This window comes from Wasmannia auropunctata, unplaced genomic scaffold (genome assembly GCF_000956235.1).
Source record: "Wasmannia auropunctata unplaced genomic scaffold, wasmannia.A_1.0 LD335828.1, whole genome shotgun sequence".
Taxonomy (NCBI): Eukaryota; Metazoa; Arthropoda; class Insecta; order Hymenoptera; family Formicidae; genus Wasmannia; species Wasmannia auropunctata.
In genome coordinates, this window is record NW_012027062.1 from 2,999,363 (window position 1) to 3,022,359 (window position 22,997).

The window sequence follows — 22,997 nt, forward strand, 5'->3', positions numbered from 1 at the left end:
CTTTATAGAAAAAAAATACTTTGTCTATTTATTTGTACCAGTTTATTTTTATGACTTATTTAAATATAAAAGCACACTAATAGATACAGGGCACACTAATATAGGGACAGTTACCCTATCTCTGAAAAAATAGCCTTTTATTTGTGAAATATGTACGTTCGATTTTCAATGAAAAAATCGTTTGCAATGTTCCCCTAAGGCGAACGGTTTTCAATTGAAAACTGTGCATTGCAGTTAAAGGATTAAAATTAATAGCTATATATAGACAGACAAAAAATGCGAAAATATAACATTCTGTATATTAGACTGCATATGATTTGTTTCTCTGTATGTATACGTTCGCGCATGTTCTATTGTTTCGATTGTATGAAGCAGTAAATATCATTTAATAAACAATAATGCCTGCGATCCGTTCTCAGAGAGTAGTAAAAATCGTGTATACGCAACGTATTTGTTTTATGCAGTCGAGTTATACGATCCATGGACGCGCAGCTTCAAATGTGGCCATGCTTGCGCAGTAGCTCGCAATTCGAGATCGATCGATCGACTGGCTGAAGTCGAGATACTCGAGATCTGGTCAGATCTGGCACGGCGCTTGGTGAGAGGTTAGGGTTAGATTTTGTTATAAAATAGGAGGCATACGAGCGTATGTCAAACGCGATACGTTGAATAACGAAATAAAGAAATCCGTAGCGTGGATACGATTGAAATTTATAATAAAATGGATCCGGCTCTACTCAGAGAGCGAGAGCTCTTTAAAAAACGTGCTCTGACCACACCAATGTGAGTAATTACAATACTTTCTTACCTGTCTGTTATTTCTTATCTTACCAAAATATGTAGCACATGAATTTAAAAAATTTTAAGAAGGATTAACATTCTTACAGCATTTACGTAGCATTTACGTAGGCATTTAGTTTTGTGTAGACAGTTTTGTTTTATTTATTAAATCTTGTACCTATCAAATCTGAGCACCTAACCTATAAATTAATATATTGTAATATAATCTATAGGGTGCTTTCCATTTAGCGACACAAGTTGACACAAACGTAATTCTGTCTTTTATCAACATCCACCAGTAACAACAAAGATAAAATGGCGCTTGTATCAATTTGTGTTGTTAAATCGAAAATACCCACAGTAGTCTGTATAGTCCATATAATCTATTTCAATTTTAGAATTGTATTCATAATGTTTATCACAATATTTGGATTATTCATGCGAGAATATATTTCTGATAATGTTACAGAATTGACAAAAAGAAGCAGGAGAAGGAAGCTACGAAAGATGAACCACCAAAGAAGAAACCTAAAATATCGTCGGTATCCACAGGACCGAAATTGGACATGGTCAACTATAAGACCATGACTGGTAGTACGCAATATAAATTTGGCGTGTTAGCAAAGATAGTAAAACACATGAAGGCAAGGCATCAAGAAGGAGACGACCATCCGTTGACATTAGAAGAAATTTTGGACGAAACAAATCAATTAGACGTCGGATCAAAGGTACTGTTTTCTAGTATATTTCTATTTCATATTTCTATTTCTTATCGAAGAAAGCTATTCATTTCTTCTATCTATCAGGTCAAGCAATGGCTACAGACTGAAGCTTTAGTACAAAATCCTAAAATTGAAGCAACCGAGGGTAGATTTGTCTTTAAACCTATGTATAAAATTAAAGATAAAAAGTCTTTATTGAGACTTTTAAAACAACACGATTTGAAAGGTCTCGGTGGTATTTTATTGGAAGATATACAGGAGAGTTTGCCGCATTGTGATAAACATTTGAAAGTAAGTCTATAATATGTAGAAATTTATTTCTGGTTGCAATATTTGAAAAATGCTGATATTTATTATAAATTTCAGAATTTACAAAATGAGATATTGTATATTACACGACCGCTTGATAAGAAGAAGATTATCTTTTATAATGATAAAACAGCTCAGTTTCCCATTGATGAGGAATTTCAAAAGTTATGGCGAGCTGTTGCAGTAGATGCTATGGACGATCAAAAAATAGACGAATATCTTGAGAAACAAGGTATTAGGTCAATGCAGGATCATGGGCTTAAGAAGCCAGCACCAATCAAACGAAAGAAACCCGTTAATAGGAGGAAACAATTTAAGAAACCAAGAGATAATGAACATCTGGCAGATGTTTTAGAAACATACGATGATTAAGTAAGAATTTCATGATCAACCTGTCGTACTAAGTAAACTTTTTACATTAAAAAATTATAGAATAATTGAATGTAAATAAGATATATGGAAATATTATTAAATTTATTTTGTAAATAATTATTGTTCTAAGTAAAAGTAAATTATGAATGTAAAAAGCATTCTTGGATACTTTCATTTTCTTTGCGCGCGCGAATTACTACTACGCAACTTCCTTTGCACCATAACTAAAGTAAATTATTTGTTTAACAATTGTAGCTATAATTTATTTTAGGCATATAATAAATAAGTAAAACATTTATTGTCGTTTCACATTGTAAGTACAAAATAAATATAGAATTGTGTGAGTTGCAACACTTACATGAACACTTATATAAACTATACATGTTGTACACACACTCGCAATCAGCCTTTTTAGGTCTAAGAAACTGCTTAATTTCGTGGAACAGTAGAAAAATTACAAAATATATTACTATTTTTTTGTGGTATAAGGAAAATACAAAACTATATTAAAAACAATTCATCTTTCTATATTACATTTTTCCTTCAACTAAACTTTCTAATACATTTTGAAGTCATAAGTTATGATTTAAGTAGTTCTTATATCACGAAGATATATTATAAAAATTTTTATATCTATTTGTGTGATATGTAAATCTTATTACATTCTATAAATTAAAAACTGACATTTTCTTTGGCATTTGTTGCTTCGCCTTACTCTCATTGTATAAATAAACAATCGTATTTCTTTGAATGTCCTATTTTTTTTCTTACATTTCAATTTTTTATTCTGAAAGATTCCTTTCTTCTTGTATTGTAATAAGCATTTACTTCGAATAGCAATATTAATCCTTCGGTAAAGCAGAGTCGCTCTTTCCTCGTGAATAAGCACGGGTCGCTTTACCGCCGAGCATTCTGTCCAGCAATGATTGTTTGTTTCTTCTTCTAGCTGCGAGAACCTCTCTGCATAATTCGTGGAAAGATTCCGCAACCTGAGCAACCTATACAAGTTGTTTAACTATTTAAAAAAGCTATTCATACATATAATAGAATCTAAATATCTAAAATCTCCGTGAATAAACTAATAAATTACTACAAATTTTTGCAATTCTACCTGTTCAGCTGCAGTTATTTCGCTAAACCAGCATTCGAAATCCTTCGCTAATATCTCTCCCTCCTCAGCACTGACTTGTCGCAAATGAACCATATCAGCTTTGTTTCCAACAAGGGCAAGGGGCATCGCAGCTTCGGGATCGGCTACTGCGAGAGCTTCTTTTGCCTTTCTGACAAAATTAAAAGAGTTTCTGTCTGTTATCGAATAGACCAACAGCAAACCGTCCGCCCATTGTAAAGTTTCCATAGATGGTAGCTCATCTTCACTCTAAAATGTTAAAATATTACATGTGCGAGAGAAACTATTTGTAGATTAATATATAATTTGTGAGATTTTATAAAATACAAAAATTACCTTCGGACATGTGTCTAAAATCTCAAAAAGAATTGGCTCTCCATCTACTAGCACCTCATGCTTGTATCTAGTTTCTAGAAATTAAAATAAGACTCGCTCTTAATATATACCTACATATATAATAAATATTATTTATAGCACTAATATAAAATTTTGCGTTAAAATAAGATCACGATTTCATTACTTGCGACACCTTATAACAACGTAATCCTTTAAAAAATTTCAATTTCTTTTTTCTTAGATTCTCTTTAAAAAGTTATATTTATAAGTGTTCATATAGAATCAATTTGATACAATTTTTCCTTAATTTACAATCAATATCGCTTGTGTAATTGTCAATTGTCGATTTATTAGAAATTCCACGCGAGTACGATTGTCATTCAAACACAAAATGAAAACTAATCTAAATGCAAAAATAGAAGGGTAATATATAAAATATTTTTATATTATTTTTTTACTTCTCGTTTTGTTCATTAATTTATCAAATTGATCAATTGATAAAATATCATTTTCCCTCTTTATAATGCATTTTGAGAGATGTTTTTAAAAGTCTCCGAATAAGACACGATAATTGTTGGCAGAGTTGTCCATGATGGTTCAAAGAAAACTAATTGAAAATGAATTATTTGCATTTACCATGATATAAATATATGATTTCTATGTATTTTTCTATCTTTTCTTATATCGCAAAGAAAGAAATCTCTGCGTTCTGAATGAGTGAAAATAATCCAACACTATATATTGTCTGTAATTTTTTACCACGCAAATATTTAAGGTGTAACAGAACGTTCAGAAACAGAAATTTCATATCTCATTAAGCAATTTCTCGAATTGGATTTACTTTGAAACGCTAACACACGGCACGTGCTTTTCTCCTGTCTACGACCCCGCGTCTGTATTTGTGCAAAACGAAAAGTTTTGTTCGAGTATCAACCTCGCATTAGTACCCGTCCTGTCTAGTGTCAAATTCGTCTTCGATAAATTTAGAACGGACTGAGGTATGCAGAGGGAGAATATACGCAGCCTTAGAAGCGGATTACAGTTGCTGGCAATTTTTCAAACTGACGCGTTATTCTATTATATACTTTACCGCACACGCGCGCGTAGTTTATTATACGCCAGTTTTGTAAGGTACACGAATTAACAAAAAAATCAGCGGCAAATATCAGCGTTACATTACAATCTATCTTTGTAATCACTTTTCTACTGAGAAAACTCAACTAAAATTACTCTTACAAGATGCGACACAATTTAACAGATAAACATCGAGAATTAATTTATTCGTATAGTTATGTTATTTTTATGATGTTATTAACGAGTCTGTGTAAAACGAAGCGCAAAACGAAGCGCACTGACTTATTCATTGAATCGATTTTTGCAACATTAGGAACATACATTCATTTTAATACTCTAAATATTTTGTAACAATAATGAATTGATTGATATACATTATATACAACGTTTGTTTGCAGCGCAGGTCCAACGTGCTGCAGTGTACGTTTGCACAAAGTCGGACACTGTCGCCACGTGAAGAATTGTACTCGTATTATTATTTGCGCGACGAATGAACAGTGCGAGTCACTCCGTATATCGTCCCGTTATTTCATCCCAAAATACGATTGATTATTTCTTACGATTGATTAACTATTATTGGTCCGCGTAATTAATTTTCGCGATTAACTTTTCGTAAACGTATAAGATCGAATATTTGACGCGCGTTTCCCAACGTTTGTTCCTTTGCAATTAAAATTATAGACAGAATTAGTTTAGATTATTTTAAATTGTAAGATTGTGTCATTTATTTGTGGATTATTTTCTTAGCAATTTTTGCATTCGAATATCTTTCGCATTTATGTTTTACATTTTTCATCGAGTCAGATATAAATATACCAGTCAGATACACCTGAATTAAAAGCGCGGAATAAAATCAATACGTTGAATCGAATAACTCACTAATAGAAAGCTGATAAATCGATTTATTATTAACAATATATTTCACATTTATCAGTTCAAACTATATTGCATGTTTCGATATTAAATTTTGATTTTACATTTTCAGACGATGAATCTTAATTAGTCGTCAAACTGATTTGCGTAGCTTTCCGCGAATATCGAAGAAAAGTCGGTATAATTTTCATACAGTTTCAAGAATGAGGAAAACATCGCGATAATAAATGGAATTGAAAATGTAAGGAGCAACATATACGACATACATTTATTTTGTAAATACTTTAAATATTTCGTAACGACGGACGAGCTAACCGACATACAATGCCTGGCGCGTGTCGCACTTTTGCGGCGTAAATCCAACGTGTGTGCCGCTGTGTATTATACATATCCAACACAATGTCGCGCACGGGCGCTGCGACCCCCGCGACCCCTGCGACCCACGTACGCCGTGCCGGTCATTGTGTTGCCATTCGCACGGCAGCGCTCGAGCGAACGGTAGTGCCGCGAGTAGCTTGTTTTGATTACTTCTCGACAATTAAGCGACAAGCATTAAGAAAAAATCATTCTTTGTAAATGATTAGAGATAGGATATAATACATTAAATACATGACTCACCGCATAGAATAATTACGTAATTGAACTCTGTGATGTACCGATTAATTATTAATATTATATACGCGTATTTCGCATTTACATATTTTGAATATATTTCGAATTTTGATTATGTATAAACTATTCGTCACTATTGTATAGACTACAATATGCGATGGGTCATAAATTAAATTGATATTAAATTGACTCGCATATATATAGTATTTTGCGGTATCGAGATAAAGTTGTCGATGCAATCTTCGAGGTTTTCAGTCATTAACAAAACGCCGACAATGGAACGGACTTCAAATCGAGCAGCGCCGCAATACGTTTAATCATTCAGTAACTACAAACATAATTAATGTGTCGTACTTTAATATTTATCAACCGCTTAACAGAAATTCGGTACTTGCATGTCGGAGCTCTATTAAATTGCGTATTACGAGACATGTAGTATATATAAATGTTTGATGGAAATCCACGACGTGCTAACAGTCGATAATACTTTTCGCAGATATCAATTTCGCAGACAGTTGTTTTTAACTTTAATTTTGACTTCAACTTTTTATGTACGTTGATTTACTTATGTTATAATATGAGGCAATAATCAGCGGTAAGTGCGCAAGTATTTATTATTTACATTTTACAACACTAGAGGTGCACGAAAGAGTGCAACAAGCATACCGCAGTACGCTGCAGTGTTGTCGCAGCGGAGAGCCCCGTGAAGTTGTCCGAGCGTTTTTTTTACGAATTAGTTCCGCCATTTTAGGCTTGTCCACTTGTTTACTTTGCGCGACATCGCGGATATCAAGCGTATCATAGCATCCACTCTCGTGGTTCACGTTAGTGTTTACATGTTATTCCTCGAAACGTAACAGTACGCCTCGTGCGTAAATCGTAATACGTGCGTCCCGATGAACGGGAGTGCTGTGCAAAGTTTCGTGCGAGTATCGTATTTTGATAAACATCACGTGATTCTAACCATGTTTTCGCGAGCGAGTTCAGCTAATTAAATCGGGATTCGGGAGTGCCGTATAAAGTATCTCGCGATTGTTTTTAATATATAATCACTAATCGTAATGTTTCGCGAGTGAATATTGTGTGAATGCTATGAGAAAACAATGGAAAGGGGACGTGAGAGGAGGAGCAGCTGGAGCAGGCCGAGCAGGCCGGGAGGCGTCGAGCATCGGCGGAGCAACCGCGGCGTATAGGTATAGGTGAGTAATAATTAATTTATTGTATTTATTACTTTTTTATGTAATTAATCATTTGTTTCCGCGATAGTCGCATGTTATATAAGTGCCTTAAATTCAATTCCGACAGCGAGCACAAACGAACAAGAATGAACGACTAGCTGCAATAAAAAAGAAAATTGTATTTCCAGAATAGCAACATTCAATGAAGATCATAGAAGTTCATTCATTTAACATATATATATATATATTAGAAATATTTAACAAAATAACTATAATTTTTAAAAAGGATTACTTTTACAAATATATTTTTTGAAAATTCTAAAAATAATTTATTTTCATACTACCAATGTAAATCATAAATATTATTATATATATAAATATATAGTTATTTTGTTAAATATTTTTATTTAAAAAAAAAGGAAAATCCGATATATGCAGTAAATATTTTTGATTATTTGGACGCTATTGTGATTTGTATTTTTCAGATAACATTCGTATTACAACTTCGCTGCTGTGCATCATATCTGTGAGTTTATTTATTTTATTATTTTAACTTGAGGTAATGAATCTGTGAAATATTATAAAAAATTTAAAAATTATATGTATTTAATACATTGTATTTACGCGCGCATATTTGTAAAAAAGTGGAAAATTAAAAATCTTTTTAATATCTCGTATTTCATAGATTCTTTATCTTAAAGTGACTGAGCGAGAACATATTTATCAGGAAAAAAAGACTGATATTTGCAAGTACAGTAAATTCGATAAAAAGTAATAAATAATGAAGATATGAATGAATAATGATTTTTATGAAAGAGAGCTTGTTTCAAATTTTGATTAAAACATTTTATACATTTTTTTTTTACTAAACACACTACGCATAAATAAGATATTTAGTAAATGCGTTTTTGGTTTGAAAGACTCGTGTTCAACAATTTAACTTGACATTTTTTTTTACCGCGATTTTTTCACTGTATTGTATAATAAACTCATTCTATTTTCGCCGATACCTACTTGGGTATACAACGGTTGGATAATACAATAATTTGGCGCAATATAAATTGTTATACGATGCAACGTCATTGTTAAATCGCTAACTAATAAATCCAATAAATCGACAGTTATACCAATATGATACACATTAGAACAGTATCGGTAGCGGTATTGGTATAATAGCTGTTTATCGGCAGTTATTGCGCGTTTCCACCTCGATTGTCGTAGGGAAGCATAAGACCGCCAGGAAGAGAAAATAGAAGATAGAACGATAGTGGGAGATGATAGAATACCAGAGATAGATAGAGAGAGAAAGAGAGAGAAAATGTCTCGTAACATATCATACAATATTCGAATGATGTCAGGTTTCACACGAATAATTGTTTCGCTTCTTAGCTGAGTACGGTCTCAATTAATCTTTAATTTAAATGTGAACCGTTCGCGTCTCAAGATACGGGATACTTCCAAGTGTCTCACCCGATAGACTTTTGAGACTAATTTCAAGTAGCTATAAATACGGACCTAAGACCTATCTCACCTGATTGATGATCGTATTCCCCGATGTATCTCCTCGTCAGAAATCTCACTGTCAATGCTGAAACATAATGGAAATATATACTGCGCGCGTATACAGTTCAAGCGTGACATAATTATGTTGTACGTGGTATAATTGAGTTGGCAAACTGTAATGACAGGCCACTCGCGCAACGTCGCGCGTCTCGAATTCGCATGCATCGCGATGATCTACATTTCGTCCGTTTGTTACAGTCGCATCTATTTATGCAAGAGAAAATCAACGCGAAAATACTGTCTTGGTGTATCATAATTATTGCCCTATAAACCACATCTAGCATAAACCACATAATTTAACTACACTTTGCAAAAGAATTTAATAAACTACAAATTAAGTATAATTGAATTTATACAATTAACTTTTGTGTGATTGTTTCTATCTGGCGAAAGTTTGTATATGCATTATAAACTTGTATACATTATATACATTCATATTATATTTATGTCCTCTCTCTCTCTCTCTCTCTCTCTATTTTTTAATTAATATAATTATATTCTACTTTAATGTAAATCGTGTGATGGATGTCTATATTATAATTCTTTTTACGTGGGAACTTATTAATTGAAGAAAAGATTATTTTATTGTTGAAATATTTTCTCGTTGTTCCGATACTAAAGAAAAACGTTTTCAGTTGTAAGAAAACTTGCGCTGAGAATCTGACAAATAGAAATACATCCAGACGAAACTGTTTCACTGTTTCTACGGCACTTAATCTTCGGCGCGCTATTGAAGCGATGTCCGTTCCATTAGTCTCAATGTTTTGCGTGAAAGTGATGAAAAGAGGTTGATCTCGTGCTGACACATGATCTTCTCGATATGATACTGCAACTGAACATATTGCGATTCGATCGGGAGAAACGAGAGCTACAATCTAGTGACACGCTTCGAGATATACCGTACTATTTTTACCACGCGCGAACTCGAATCTACCGCGGCGAGCGGTACAAAACCTTGCGCGATGCATTAACGCCACCATAGCTTATTTTATTTTTAAATATGTGCGGTGAATACACTTTCTTTTCGAACACGAACTGCCAGTTCACATCGATTCGAGTAATGTCGACAATCAATCCGAGTCTAACTTTTTTGACCGTAAAACTAACGTTCTGCAAAATTAATAAATCAATATGAAACGGACGATTTACACCGAAAGAAAGATATGAATGAAAAAAATGAATGAAAAAAAGATGAAAAACGGAAAAAAGCTCCCAAATCAAATTAATTTAGCACAATACATTTATTATTTTATAAATGGATTCGTACAAATATATGAAATGAACGAATGTATAAAAATTCCATGAATACAGACATTAAAATTTATGTAAGATATGTATGTATCTCTACCTGAAATACACATATATTGTTTAAAATATAGGTCAATTTTTTGATCGACAGGCACACGTGGATGTTTCGAAGGCCAGCAAATTTATTAGCGATCAGTTTATTTGCGTTGGCAATTTGTGGCCCAAGATTGTTGGGATACTTTGTTTCTCTTCGATTTCATCCCAATTTAAAAAAAGAGTTTAAAAATTAGTTTTGAAATTTTCAAACACATCGAATTTCGTTAAAAATCTTGTTATAAAAAATAAAAATTAAATTTAAAAAATCAGAACGATAATTTTTAATTAAAAGCAGATAAAGTAGTAATTAGATACCATATACTTTTCAGATGTTTGCATTGCTCAAAATGTAGAAGAAATAATATTTTTTCAATATGAAGTTTCTATTACAGAGAAATGTTATGGAAAAACGAATCGAGGTTCGATGATGATTCAAGACGGATTTTGAAGTAAAATTTTATAAATAGCAACCACGTATTTTGCGGCCAACAGAAAAGACGCACAGTTTCTGGCGAGGACGGACCAATTATTTATTCACCTATGCCTTTACACTTGCCATTACCAAAAATACACGCGGTTAGCTACTCTCAGGGTCCTCAGTGCATATTTCATATATGCATCTTCATCACGCGAAATGTGATTCGTGCTACTTGCACACGTACTTGCACTTGAATTTAGAGTGTCGGCGCGTATCATGAGAATATTTCTTGTTAAAGTATATCTACTTTCCTTGTTCTTTTTTTGCAATCGTTTGTTCGCAGAACAATAGTGCGTGAGTTTGCACGCAGTATAAATATCGTGTAAAATCGATTTTATTCTTAATTACACGCTAAAGTCTTTCGATTTATACAGATTCGCGACCGTTGATACTTTTTTCGCTATTATGTTTGCATGAAAATTAGAATAGAGCGTAACTGCGCGAAAGTATTTTTAAAAGTTTGCTATTAAAATAGTTTTTAATTGACGTAATCAACTTTTTTCCGCCTTCTATTAATGTATTGACCAGAGCCAGAAAAAAACCGTTTGAAAATTTTATTATAGTTAAATCATGAAGTAGAAAGTTATAAGAAACTGCATGCATAATTTTTTACATGGAATCTAATATTCTTTTGTGAAAGTATGATCCTTATTATTAATTTTACTATTTCACGAACAATTGACTGCATTTCTTGATATAAAATATTCTTTGGATATCTTTCTCTCATAACATTAATTTTAATTTATAACTTTGTACTTCACAATTTTATTACATTAATATTGATATTTCCATTAATACAGAAAGCTAATTAATTATATTTTATTATGAATTTATTATAGAAGTTTTCTTTTATTGAAATACATTTATTTACCGCTTTTGCCGACTCCTGGAGCTCCTATCACAGCTACCTTAACTTCGCACAACGAACTCTTCTTTCTTCTAATGCCTCTAATCGCATTTGACGTCATACTATAAGCATTTGTCGCTGTAAAAAAATATATTGGAATGGTATTGAAATTATCATACGAAATCATCTAATAAATAAATATCTAAAAGTTTTATCATATTTTAACAAGTTTTTAGACATATTAAATTATTCTCTAAGGACAAGGAAGAGGAGGAGAGAGAGAGGGGAGAGAGAGAGAGAGAATATGTTCGAAAAATATAAAAATACAATAATTTTTAACTTTACGACAACAGAATGAAAAATATTATACTTTTTTAAAAAGAACACAATTTATGTAAACTATCATAATTACTATTATTTTTATTGTTAACGACACTTATTATTAAAAAATTAATTATTGCTAATTATGAAAAATTATTATTCTCTTCTTTCTCAACATTAATTATTAACAAATTAAAAAATTTACGTGCTTGCGTTAAAAGAATTACATTTCAAAAATTCGCGTTTTGCATTTATTATTAAACTTTGTCGAGAGATTAGTACTCCGTTGTTTTTTGAATTATCCGAACTACGATCTTTTTACCAGGTGTTCCATTTCCTCTAGAGCTCAATAAAAAAAGCGAATTTTTCGACGGCACTTCGTGGCATCCGCCGCTTGTTTCTCTTTGGGCGCGTGTTTGAATAAGTCGCGCTACACTTCGAAAGAGAAGGGAGCGGCAAGAGCGAAACGAGAGAAAGAGAGACAAAGCGAGGAGCGAATAAGAAGAGAAGGCAAGATGTGACGGGTACATTAATAGAACGGTTTGCACACACATGTTCCGTGGAATCTCGGGAATTTCTTCCACTGTCTAACAATGTACTGGGGTTACGAATACCGGGCGCGATGGGGGACGATAATGCGGTTTGTTACGAAATTTCCGTGTAATCTGGCGCGCGATGGCGTAGATTCGATGTCACTTCTAATCGAGTTTATTAAAGTCTGCAGCGATTATTTAATCATAACGTGTCTTCAATTTATGATCGGTAAACAATTAGTAAATCTCCAAATGGTTGTGAACGCGGAAACTGGTGCATAAATGTTCTTCTCTTAATCTCCAAAGTGTTTAAGTATGCACCGATGTACGTACATAATGACACACTTTCCTAAATGAATGCACGTTAATGGGTCTTGGAACATTTCACCGCATAACAAAGTAGCCGCGATCGTGTAGCGTAGATATAAATAGATGTCGCTATAATGACGTAAAAAATATGCAAATGAATACACCTGATGTAAGTGGACAATATTTAACACAAGTAAATATACTTTTTCGCCGAGGGACTTTCTCCCTTTCCTTGCAAAACTGTGGAATATTTTTCTACTCCCTCTTTTTTCACTTCATTTATAGCATTACCTAATAGCATGAAAAAGCTGTCACGTATTTAACTATAAAATTATAAAATACAAGTGTATTGTTTTTAACGTTTGAAAAAATTTAGTTCTATGCTCCTAATAAATTTGGCATTATGTAAAAATAGACATGATGACTGATGCGATGCTTTCGACACACAATGATTTTATCGATCAAAGATAGAAATGCAATATCGACCGTCTTATCAACAGCCTAGAAGCAAATATACACGCTGTCTACTACACTGCACAGAAATATATATTTAAAGTACTTCCACTTACCGAATCAGCTAAAATATCCTCCGCTACAATTCCGCTATTGTTTTCCGCTTTACAACACGTTCTATCGACTCATATCGCGATTAAACTGTTCGCCGAATAATAAATAGGAATGCACAATTCTAACTTGAAATACAGAATGTTTCGCGGAATTACCTATTGACGATTAATTTTACGGCCTAAGATCAAAAGAAATCGAACGCGCGCGAGACAGACACTGGCGACAGGGCATAGGAAATCTGTTTGTCGGATCGCGCGATTGAATCATTAAGAAAACGGAAGAAGAGAGGTCGGCTGATCGCGCGTCTGTCACGTGAATGGCAATACTTAGTTTCGTTCGAATTCGCGGCTTCGTGAACCGCCGCGGCTCTTAGTCTCAGCACGACTGTCTTGCTCCATTCTCTTCTGGCGGCTCGCGAGGCCCGGCGGTTCCCTTATTGCTCTTAAGCCACGTACATGCGGTACCCGCTTCCGGTACAGATGTGCGCGCAGACGAAGGTCGAGATTCGAAACGGCCGATGTCCCTCCGAGCTTCGTGCTCGTCGAACGTGCCGTCTTCGCATCAGGATAAAATTGGAGTAGACGTACGCGCCGCGTGGGAAATCGGGATGTAACCGATGTTTCACAGAAGCGCGGAAATTTCGCCAAATGCTGATTGAATCGTGATTAGTGACAATTATAAAAATCATTATATCAATCAATTAAATTTCTTAATAAATGCTATGCAAGCAAATTTAGCATTTATGCAGTGCTAAGAATATGTTAAATAGTTATCTTCTCACGAGAATTCGTGGCGAATGAAGATCCAGCATACAAAGATTTTTTCAAACTTATTAGTTGCTGAAAATGTCACTTTTTAAACGCATGATTTTCTATTCAATAATAATATTAGATGTATATGTGTATAAATGCATACACGAAATGAATATTGCAATATTGCTATAACTTTATAATATTTATATTTTGTTATAATATTTGTTGTGCCATAGAAGAACGGAAAAGAAGAAAGAGAAAAACATATAAATATTTACTTTAAATTTTTGCAATATAAAAAGGGTATATCAATAAAAATAATAATTGTTATGCAAAAATTGGCAATAAAAAAATTAAAATTCATTGGTTAACAATTTATGATTTTAAAATAATCTCCACACTGATACTATAATGTAAAAATATAGATCTCTACGTTTATCGACAGTTTTGCACTTTACTGCTGCAGATACAGTTCGTTCGTTTAGAGGAGCCACGTATTGGTGGATTCGAAAATTTCTTCCTTTTCGACTTTATCGATTTGTTCTCGGTGTCGCCTCGATGCTTCTGGGCAACCACCAAAAAACCAGTTTACAACTCGCAGCAGAACTGGTTTGTCTCGATCTGAATAATAATTCAATTAATTTAAAAATTCTTCCAGCATTAAATTGCATTTACTTGCTATGATCAGTTATAATAATTATTATAACTGATCATATCTTTTTAATTAAACATTTTCAATAAGTTCATACATTTTAATGTTGCAATTAAACATATTATTTATGAGAAAGTTATCACGAAAAATTATATCTGAATATAAGAACGAATTAAAAATATAACAATCTTTATAGTTGAAAAAGTATATATTACAATTAATTATAATTTTTTTTATGAGAAAAAAGAAAGAGAATTTAATTTATTTCATAGTATTTATAATCACAAAAATACGTGATATGAAATCAATAATCTAAGAATAGAATGTATTATTTTTTATTGAATTTTATGACGTACTCTTTGTAATCGATGAACTTTCATAACAGTTGTAAGTAAAATTCTTCGTATTATGAAAAAATTGATGATTTCCTTTTTGCAGTCCAACATACAACTCTCGCTTTGCAAATAGTTTCCCTATACATAATAAATTATTAATTTATTTTTATTATATAATATACGCATATATAAAGTAGTATGAATTACCATAATAAAAATCCATTTGCTTGTTCTTAATCCTTGTCGTGCAATCTTTGCTCAATTGGGAAGTAATTGCAACTTCTTCGTACTTCTAAAAAACGTATTAACTTTTTAATATATTAGATTATAATTTATAAAATGATATTCTTCTCTAATTTGAAGACAATATGAGCATATGGCAGTCATTTCGGAAATAATAATTATATTTTGTCTTTTCTATGTAAGCTCTTCTATAAAAGAGCTTACTTTTATAATTTAAATTGCTGTGCAATAACGTAAAATTTATGTGACAAGTATTTGCAATATATTTTATATTACAGTATAATGTAAGGACTGTATGTGCATATACACATACCATGCAATCAAAATTTTGTTTATTCTTCAATTTTTTATCAGTACTGATGTCACTCATGTACTCTTGCTTTTGGGATGGAATCTTGAATTTTCTAAAACATTAATAACATAAAACATTTCAAAAAATTTCCTTTTTTACTGTAATAATTTTGTTTGCTTTCCTGCAGTTAGCATCAATATTTGTTATAATTTATTTGTTTGAAGAATAAATATAATTAATATTTCTGAAATTATTGGGAATATTCGCTATCGGGTAGATTATTACTATAATGTAACAGTATTTTAGATAATCATTGCTTTCGTACATTGGTTTATGCTTGGTGCCATTTTTATCAATAATTTCCTCAATTTTGCTGAAATCTATCTTCTCGTTTAAAGAATTATCTTGCCGAGGATCAATATTATTTTTCAACTTGTCCGTCGATATCGTGCTCGTTACGATTCTCGTTTTTGAAGAAATATTCTGTAGGACTATCACATTGTCTTTTTTGTATTTTTCATCGATTAACGTTATCTGCTGTGGACTGCTATTACAAGTAACGGATATATTTTTATCATTACGAATACATTCCGTAATAACGATTGTATTGCATAATATTGCTTTAATTCTTATTTAAAAATATAAGTATTTTTAATAAAGAAGATACATGCTCTCAAACGCTTAACTGTTTGTACTCTTCAGTTATGATATTTTAAAAATGTAGATGCAAAAGATCAAATAAATGTTTTGGCAGCACGTCTTCTTTATCGAAAATAATTTTCGATGCATAGAGTTATTTGATTTTGTTGGAAATGTGACGATGATATAATTATTTAAGTCGATATAATAATCATAATTTTATATTTTACATACATGGTCACTACTGCATTAGATTCCGTCAAGATATTATTGTTCGCATTTCGATGACGACGATTGTGTCGATGATATTCATGTTTTCTATCAACAATGTGCTTTGTGCGAAATTTCTTACTTTTGTGCTTTCTACAAGATTCTTTTGTACTATTTATTAGGAATTGGAACATTAATCATTGTGACCCGTTTGCATAATACAGCATAAATAAAGCCGCATTTTTATGCACATCATGCTTTCATAAGTCACTAACGATTTAGTTCATAAATAGAAGAGCTAAAGTATCTATGCAAAAATATAACTGACCTTATTGATTTATGGTTATCGTTGTCGAAGTGTGTTTTGTTAATGTATTTTTGTCCATAATTTTTCATATCTTTTTCGTATATTTTTCGGTATAATTCTTGTATTCTTAGCTCTTTATTTTCATCGTCTTCTTTCGCTTTTATTTCTTTGTATTCAGTTTCATATATATTTAAGGCAAACTTTAATCCGTTTGCAACAGTATCTATCAAAATGCAACATGCTATTCGAGCGTCTAAAAAAAAACATATATAATATAATTTATTTATAATAATAATAATTTATTTACATATTATAAGAATTTGGATCTATAGCAGCCGCGTGAATTCAGACAATTTATTTTATTTATTTCTCTGTATGGCTTAATGAATGAGAAAAACTTAACAGAAGTAATTCTGAAAATCCTGAAAAAACTTTCTTTTCGGCTCAAAACAAAATATATTAAAATATTTGAAGTGGATTTTACTATTATTAAAAATATACAAACAATATTGGTATTATAATATTTTAACGATAAATTGCCGAAGTTTACGGTTAGAAAATGTTCTCGTAATATGGTATTACATAAAATCTTAATTTTGTCCGAAAGTCAATCAAAAATTACAAGCGATAATAAAAGTTCTCTCTCCTGCTCTCTCTCTCTCTTTCTCTCTCTCTCTCTCTCTCTCTCTTTCTCTCTTTCTCTCCTTTCACTTGACATTTTTTCCTTTTTCTACTTACATGAACGTGACTTGGGCACGTAATACAAAACGACGCCATACAACATTAACACGATTAACGAGAGTCGCTTCAGGTAGGTGATCCACTCAAGCACACAGAATTTCTCGTCGAAATAATCTGATGAGTAAAGAGGGAAGTCACTTGGATGACGAGAGAGGACATTACTTTCTCTTACCGTGTCCATTCCGCGATTTGGCGTATACGCATTGCGTAGCAAACGCGACGGTGAGAACTATAGATTTCACGGTAGACGTTAGATGCATCTGTTTAAGTATTATTTTTCATTATTATGTATTCCAATCATTAATCAAAGTGTTCCGGATGAAAGGGAAAAAGGAAGAAAGAGAACATGAGTGACACACGCACATTCTGAAGCGATGTCCGTCACAACGTAAGAAGCAATTTCACTTCGTTTCAAGCACTTCCAATTATGTCCAGCTTACGCCTTAATTATGCTTGATGATCGTAATGGCTAATATGGCGATAAGGCAATTACGCCAATAGTTATATCACGCATTTTTACGGGATTTTCACTTCGTGATTATATTATACAGACAGTGTTGCATGTAAAAAGATAATAACACGTGTAAGATTCATATCTTAATTTTTTATTATGCTCTGAGTACTTTACAATATAATACAAAGGAAACATGTCATATTGTATTGACCGTCTTTACTACAATCTAACGAGGGTGGGTTACGCGCACGTACACGTACGAGAAAAATATTTCATACGGATCGGTGCGATAATAGGGATAGCATAGCGTGCGCAAGCGGGGACTCGCACTACTCGCTAAATAGTAAACTCTCTAAAGCAATATCGCTTCGTGAACTTCCGGAACTGTTTGGGGGACTTGTAGCCCTCCAAAGAGTTCGATCGTACAAGAGGCGATACAGCGCCCGGATGCGGACTATCTAAGTAAGAACACAACTTTAACATATTCTTAAACATATTCTTTACTGAAATACTGTTTAATTCGATGCAGGTAAATTCTAAATTAAGTTGCGACAAGCCAATAAGAAACATTCGCTTAAACGCTTGCTTCTTATCGGCCAGTCCGGGAGAACTGCCCAACGACTTCAAACAGCCGCCGTGTATAACAATTAATTCACGAAAGAAGAGAATACTGTACGCTCACGTTTGCACAACAATTAAATTCTATCGCGATGAGGAATCAATCCCGCGAGTTCTACAAGTTCTACAAGACTACGATATAACTCTTATAGCGACAACCATCTCGCGTTATAACTTTTGCTAAATGTAGACTGCACTACGAATTATCGGGGGCAGATGCCAGTGTTTGCTGGATTAAACAAAATTCATGCACATAATAATAACTAACATAATAATACAATACTATATAATAGAATAAAACGAAATAATAATTAATAATTAATTAATAATAAAATATAATAGTAATGTGAGAATTTCTCATACGCGTGTACACGCGGCTATTGATAAAAAAAAAGAGATAATGCTATTCTATTTATTCAAAGATAACCTTGTGATATGTATTTCCGCTCATTTGGCGCTCGTAAAAATACTCGAGGGCAAGAGATTGGGTTGTCACGAATTACTTAATTAATTCGTAACATGATTCATTATTCAATTAAGCTGTATGATTATCTTGACGGAACGTAACACTGTAGATACGCAATATGAACTGACGTTCGCGTGCATCAAAGACTCACTCTTTATATGCATAATCAGCGCACGTACACGCGTATAACAACGCAAATGAACGACTTTATACACGAAATGAGAAACGAATCACGCGATAAAAATGATATCGATGACGAGATGATGTGCTCCATCGAACCTGGAAGCTTCGATGCAATTAAAGACGTTTTTCCTTATTTAAAACAAATCTTTCGCAATTATCTCATAATTTGCTTAAAATTACTGGATTGAATTAACACGCTTTCGAAATATATCATTAAAAGACTCATTAAGCTCTGTTACAATTACTAGAAAAAACTTTTTTTTTAATAGTATAATAATCAGTTATTGTTTCGAAGATTGTCGAAAATTATTGTCAAAGATCATTTAACTGGCTAAGTGCATGATCGATTTCGAGGTTCGATGATCCGCAAAAGGAATAACCGAAGACGCGGAAGTTCTCATTCTTACGCGAACTGTCTCGCTTTCATTTTGTTGACGGCATTCGTAAGGTGGGTCATCTCGGTATTGAGTTGGGAAAGCATACCCTCCAGTCTATCAACACTGTCGAGGACTTCGACGCGTTGCGTATGCGGATTGAACCTGACCTCGAATGGCCGACTCATAGTGGCCACCTGCAAGAGAAACCGAGGTTCGTGACTAAGCTCATCTACCAAAGTAAGAAATAGCGGAAGTGAATAAGTTATTATTCTTTATTTGTAATAAACAGAAATTAAAAATATTGAAGATATTAAGAACATAAAAGAAGAAGATTGTTCTACATCGATCTCATTATTTTCGAATTTATCAATAAACACATATAAGCGAAAATTGAAAGCCTTGGCAAATTTTAAGAAAAGAAATTGAAATCTATTTCACGAATTGATACTGCACAAAGCATTCGGTCGAAACGGTTTAGCGTTTTCGTGCTTACCCAACGACGGAATTTCTCCTTGGCGTCCTCAAAACTCTCGGCCACATAATATATCGGCTGGTATTCTTGATCTTGATACTTCTGAAGAGCGGTAATAGATGGATCGAAAGCTCGATGCTCGCACTTATCGCTCAATGCGTGCAACAGTTCACCGTAGGCTGACAACAAGCCAGCACCGTAAGCCTTGACTTCAGGACCTTCCTTACAAAGACCGAATTCCACCGTGAACCAGTAGATAGTTGATAGCTTCTCGATTTCTTCGTCCGAAGCGCCGAGAGACGCCAATCCGATTTCTTGCGAAAATTGAGCGAAACTGGGATCGGCCAAAAGCGGCATATGACCCAAAAGCTCATGAATGCAATCTCTGCAAATAGAACCAAGCGAACGTAAAGAGTGATGCCACGTGCTCGTCTTAAAATTCGCATTCTTAAATCTGTCCGTTCTATTTATTCGTTTTGTGCTTAAAATGATCACATAGTTAATTTTAAATATGAAGGCCCTTAATTAAATCGTTGCAATCTGTAGTATTGCTCAATTTTACATCAGTAGTATTTTAACATTAAATAAATTGAACATGTAAATTAATTAAGATACGTCATCAGATAAATGGCGCGAACTCAAGAAGCCATTCCTTTCTTACAATCTGCAAAGCTATCTGCGCACCTTGGAAATCGTACTGTGACGTGAATCGCTGTGCGCAGAAACGAGTTCGTAACTGTGGAACTGAGTTATCAACGCCATCGTGTCGTTAAAAGCCAATTAGAGTTCCATTACGAGCTTAGAGAGGCGCGGTAATTCTATTATCATCGTTCTCTATGTACCACCGCGGGTGCAGGCTCCCGTCATAACGCAATATCGATTGCTTTGCAGTTTTGACACGAAGGGACAGCGGTGATGCGAGGCCGGAGCGACCTTTACAATGCCCGATTTTTACGTAAAGATGCGTTGCAGCTTTATGCCTTCGATACGATATTTTATTGAGTCTCATTGTGTCCTGGTATGTTATGTACAGTATGTTCTTTTCGCGCGCGTCTATATATGCTTTACTGCAGCTTGAACCGAATCGTAAAATTTTTTGGACAAAATAATTTGCGAACGGCACATGTAATATATTTGATCTTTATCCGTCTTTTAAAATAGTCTCTATATAATAACGTTAGAGAATCTTTGAAAGAAACTTCCGATAACTAATTTTTGTCTCGATAAATTCAAATTAACTAACGAAAGTAAAAATTGAAAGCACTTACGGTTCGGGAGTGTGATACGGACTGTTGATGTGACGGACATATTGAGTGCTCTGGAATATTCTGAAGGCAAGGCTGGACAAGAAGTCTCGCGCTGTCAGGAGACCGGCGGCCGGTCGAAGAGTGAATCCCGTGCTCTTCTTCAAGAAATCGCTGACTTCCTGCAACTGCGGTATGCGGTGAGACTCGAAGATCCTCTCCTCTTGCAATTTCTTGAAGACCCTCTGGTACTCCACGCAGGCGTGTTTCGGCACCAGGTCCAGCACGGTGTTGAAGACGCGCGACCAAGTCTCGTTCTCCGTCTCGGTGTAAGGAATGGAGGGTATCGGATCACCGTACTTGTAAGCGAAAGCGATTTCGGCAATGACCTTGCGACGGGCGCGGTACTCTTTGTCAGCGAAGCCCGGGTGATTCATGTCGAGATCCGGCTCGTACTTGGTCATCAGGTGGTTGCAATTGTCGAGATCGGAGGCGTGACGGGGAAACCAGGGATCTTTGATGCTGACGGAATTGTCGGCGAGCAGGGTCACGCCGTCCAAGGCCGAGCTCTGTCGTAGATTTCTAATCAGTTGCAGCAGGCTCTGCCTGCTCATGTCAATCTTGACCAAGACCTCGAATTGCAGACCCTCCTTCTTCGAAGGCCGTGACTCAACATGGGTGATCGCGCCCTTGAAATTTTCGATTGTCTTCAGGATCCTGCCCAGCGAACCGATGCCCTCTCGCAATCTCAATACCAGCGCCGCTTTCTGCACGCTCTGCTCGCTATCCGGAGATTCGGCTATAGTTTTCGCGAGCACTACTTCCTCCTCGGTTAGTCCGGCATCTGTGGAAAATCGAGTAATGTCTAGTTTTGCTTGACATCAAATATTTTTCTGAATAAACTCGAATTAATATATTCATCAAATAACCGTCGCCAGGAATTTCTTTTAAAAAGGTTTTCGTCGCTAAGTGACATAATTCCATAGTAGATTTGACATTTGAGAAAGTATGAGCGTCTTGACGACTTGGGAAAATAAAATGAGAAAAGCGCAAATTCGACTTATAAAACTTTTCTTTTCAGGAACGATTCTTTTTGGGCATAACTTTTTGCAAGTACCCTAAGTGACTTCCGCGGACGGTAATAATCGGGCAATTCAAAGTCCATTTTCGCATAGCGCCTTGCCGTCACGTCGGAAACGGCAACCGTCTACTTGGTCGCGGGGGCGATGGTAAAAGTGGCAAAGTAGCCGTCATTGTCGCGGCCGCGGACGTGCCGGCGAGATGGAAGGCAACGCGAAAAGGAATAACCGTGTTACACATTTACCGCGGCCACGCGTAGGGTCGTTTGTGAAATCTCGAGAAAGGCTCTGGCTCCGGTAATACGATTCTAAATGCACAAAGCGGCTTCGGGAGGGCGAAGGCGGGTTGGAAAAAGACGGAAATAGCTCGGAGACGTAATTCACCCCCAAGTGTCGGCCGAGCACTCGCCCTGGTCGACTGTCGACAATGGCGATCGTTTCACCCTCCATTTACCGTCATTTTCCTATCTTTCGACCGTGCACCACGCGTGTACCTTCTTCGCACGCATTCACCCACTTCCTGTTTCACGTTTATTGCGCAACGTGACATTTTGCGACGTGACTGGACGCAATTACGATCGGGGGG

General features: G+C 34.5%; 4 protein-coding genes across 6 annotated transcripts in view; 1 reads left to right on the top strand and 3 right to left on the bottom strand.

The window, feature by feature from the left end:
• The first annotated feature begins 563 nt into the window (after positions 1-563).
• LOC105455971 (transcription initiation factor IIE subunit beta) lies at positions 564-2,563 on the top strand. The gene is made up of 4 exons (XM_011699714.1): positions 564-783; positions 1,250-1,508; positions 1,587-1,793; positions 1,869-2,563. Exons 1-4 carry the CDS (start codon positions 722-724, stop codon positions 2,181-2,183), a joined length of 843 nt encoding a protein of 280 aa, XP_011698016.1. The 5' UTR covers positions 564-721; the 3' UTR covers positions 2,184-2,563.
• Positions 2,463-13,785, bottom strand: LOC105455970 (ras-related and estrogen-regulated growth inhibitor). Of its 2 annotated transcripts, XM_011699710.1 has the most exons (6): positions 13,350-13,784; positions 11,642-11,755; positions 8,917-8,973; positions 3,649-3,722; positions 3,295-3,561; positions 2,463-3,181 (listed from the first exon to the last, which is right to left on the bottom strand). In XM_011699710.1, exons 2-6 carry the CDS (start codon positions 11,736-11,738, stop codon positions 3,026-3,028), a joined length of 651 nt encoding a protein of 216 aa, XP_011698012.1. In that variant the 5' UTR covers positions 11,739-11,755; positions 13,350-13,784; the 3' UTR covers positions 2,463-3,025. The 2 variants fall into 2 exon arrangements, with proteins under 2 accessions (XP_011698012.1, XP_011698013.1); XM_011699711.1 differs by lacking the exon at positions 8,917-8,973 and having other exon boundaries at positions 13,350-13,785.
• A 667-nt stretch (positions 13,786-14,452) lies between these two features.
• LOC105455974 lies at positions 14,453-18,000 on the bottom strand. 2 transcript variants are annotated; one of them, XM_011699717.1, is made up of 9 exons: positions 17,691-18,000; positions 17,516-17,632; positions 16,799-17,030; positions 16,495-16,578; positions 15,947-16,168; positions 15,643-15,733; positions 15,294-15,378; positions 15,108-15,224; positions 14,453-14,720 (listed from the first exon to the last, which is right to left on the bottom strand). In XM_011699717.1, exons 1-9 carry the CDS (start codon positions 17,776-17,778, stop codon positions 14,581-14,583), a joined length of 1,176 nt encoding a protein of 391 aa, XP_011698019.1. In that variant the 5' UTR covers positions 17,779-18,000; the 3' UTR covers positions 14,453-14,580. The 2 variants fall into 2 exon arrangements, with proteins under 2 accessions (XP_011698019.1, XP_011698018.1); XM_011699716.1 differs by having other exon boundaries at positions 15,947-16,165; positions 16,495-16,641.
• Positions 18,001-18,102: 102 nt separating this feature from the next.
• Positions 18,103-22,997, bottom strand: part of LOC105455973 (tyrosine 3-monooxygenase) — a 12,789-nt gene continuing 7,894 nt past the window's right edge. The window contains exons 5-7 of the mRNA XM_011699715.1: positions 21,357-22,176; positions 20,110-20,473; positions 18,103-19,810 (exon numbers count right to left, since the gene is read on the bottom strand). Coding sequence (XP_011698017.1) covers positions 19,643-19,810; positions 20,110-20,473; positions 21,357-22,176 — 1,352 coding nt within the window. The 3' untranslated portion in view covers positions 18,103-19,642. The remainder of the gene's footprint in view (positions 19,811-20,109; positions 20,474-21,356; positions 22,177-22,997) is intronic.

Coding starts and splice junctions, on each gene's coding strand:
- LOC105455970 (XM_011699710.1), bottom strand. CDS start 11,738: ATGACGTCAAATGCGATTAGAGGCATTAGAAGAAAGAAGAGTTCGTTG. Junction 8,974..11,641: donor TCCAGGAGTCGGCAAAAGCG/GTAAATAAATGT, acceptor ATTATGTTTCAG/CATTGACAGTGAGATTTCTG. Junction 3,182..3,294: donor AAATAACTGCAGCTGAACAG/GTAGAATTGCAA, acceptor CAACTTGTATAG/GTTGCTCAGGTTGCGGAATC.
- LOC105455971 (XM_011699714.1), top strand. CDS start 722: ATGGATCCGGCTCTACTCAGAGAGCGAGAGCTCTTTAAAAAACGTGCT. Junction 784..1,249: donor CGTGCTCTGACCACACCAAT/GTGAGTAATTAC, acceptor ATAATGTTACAG/AATTGACAAAAAGAAGCAGG. Junction 1,794..1,868: donor ATTGTGATAAACATTTGAAA/GTAAGTCTATAA, acceptor TATAAATTTCAG/AATTTACAAAATGAGATATT.
- LOC105455974 (XM_011699716.1), bottom strand. CDS start 17,778: ATGCATCTAACGTCTACCGTGAAATCTATAGTTCTCACCGTCGCGTTT. Junction 17,633..17,690: donor CAAATCGCGGAATGGACACG/GTAAGAGAAAGT, acceptor TTTACTCATCAG/ATTATTTCGACGAGAAATTC. Junction 15,225..15,293: donor GCAAATGGATTTTTATTATG/GTAATTCATACT, acceptor TATTATGTATAG/GGAAACTATTTGCAAAGCGA.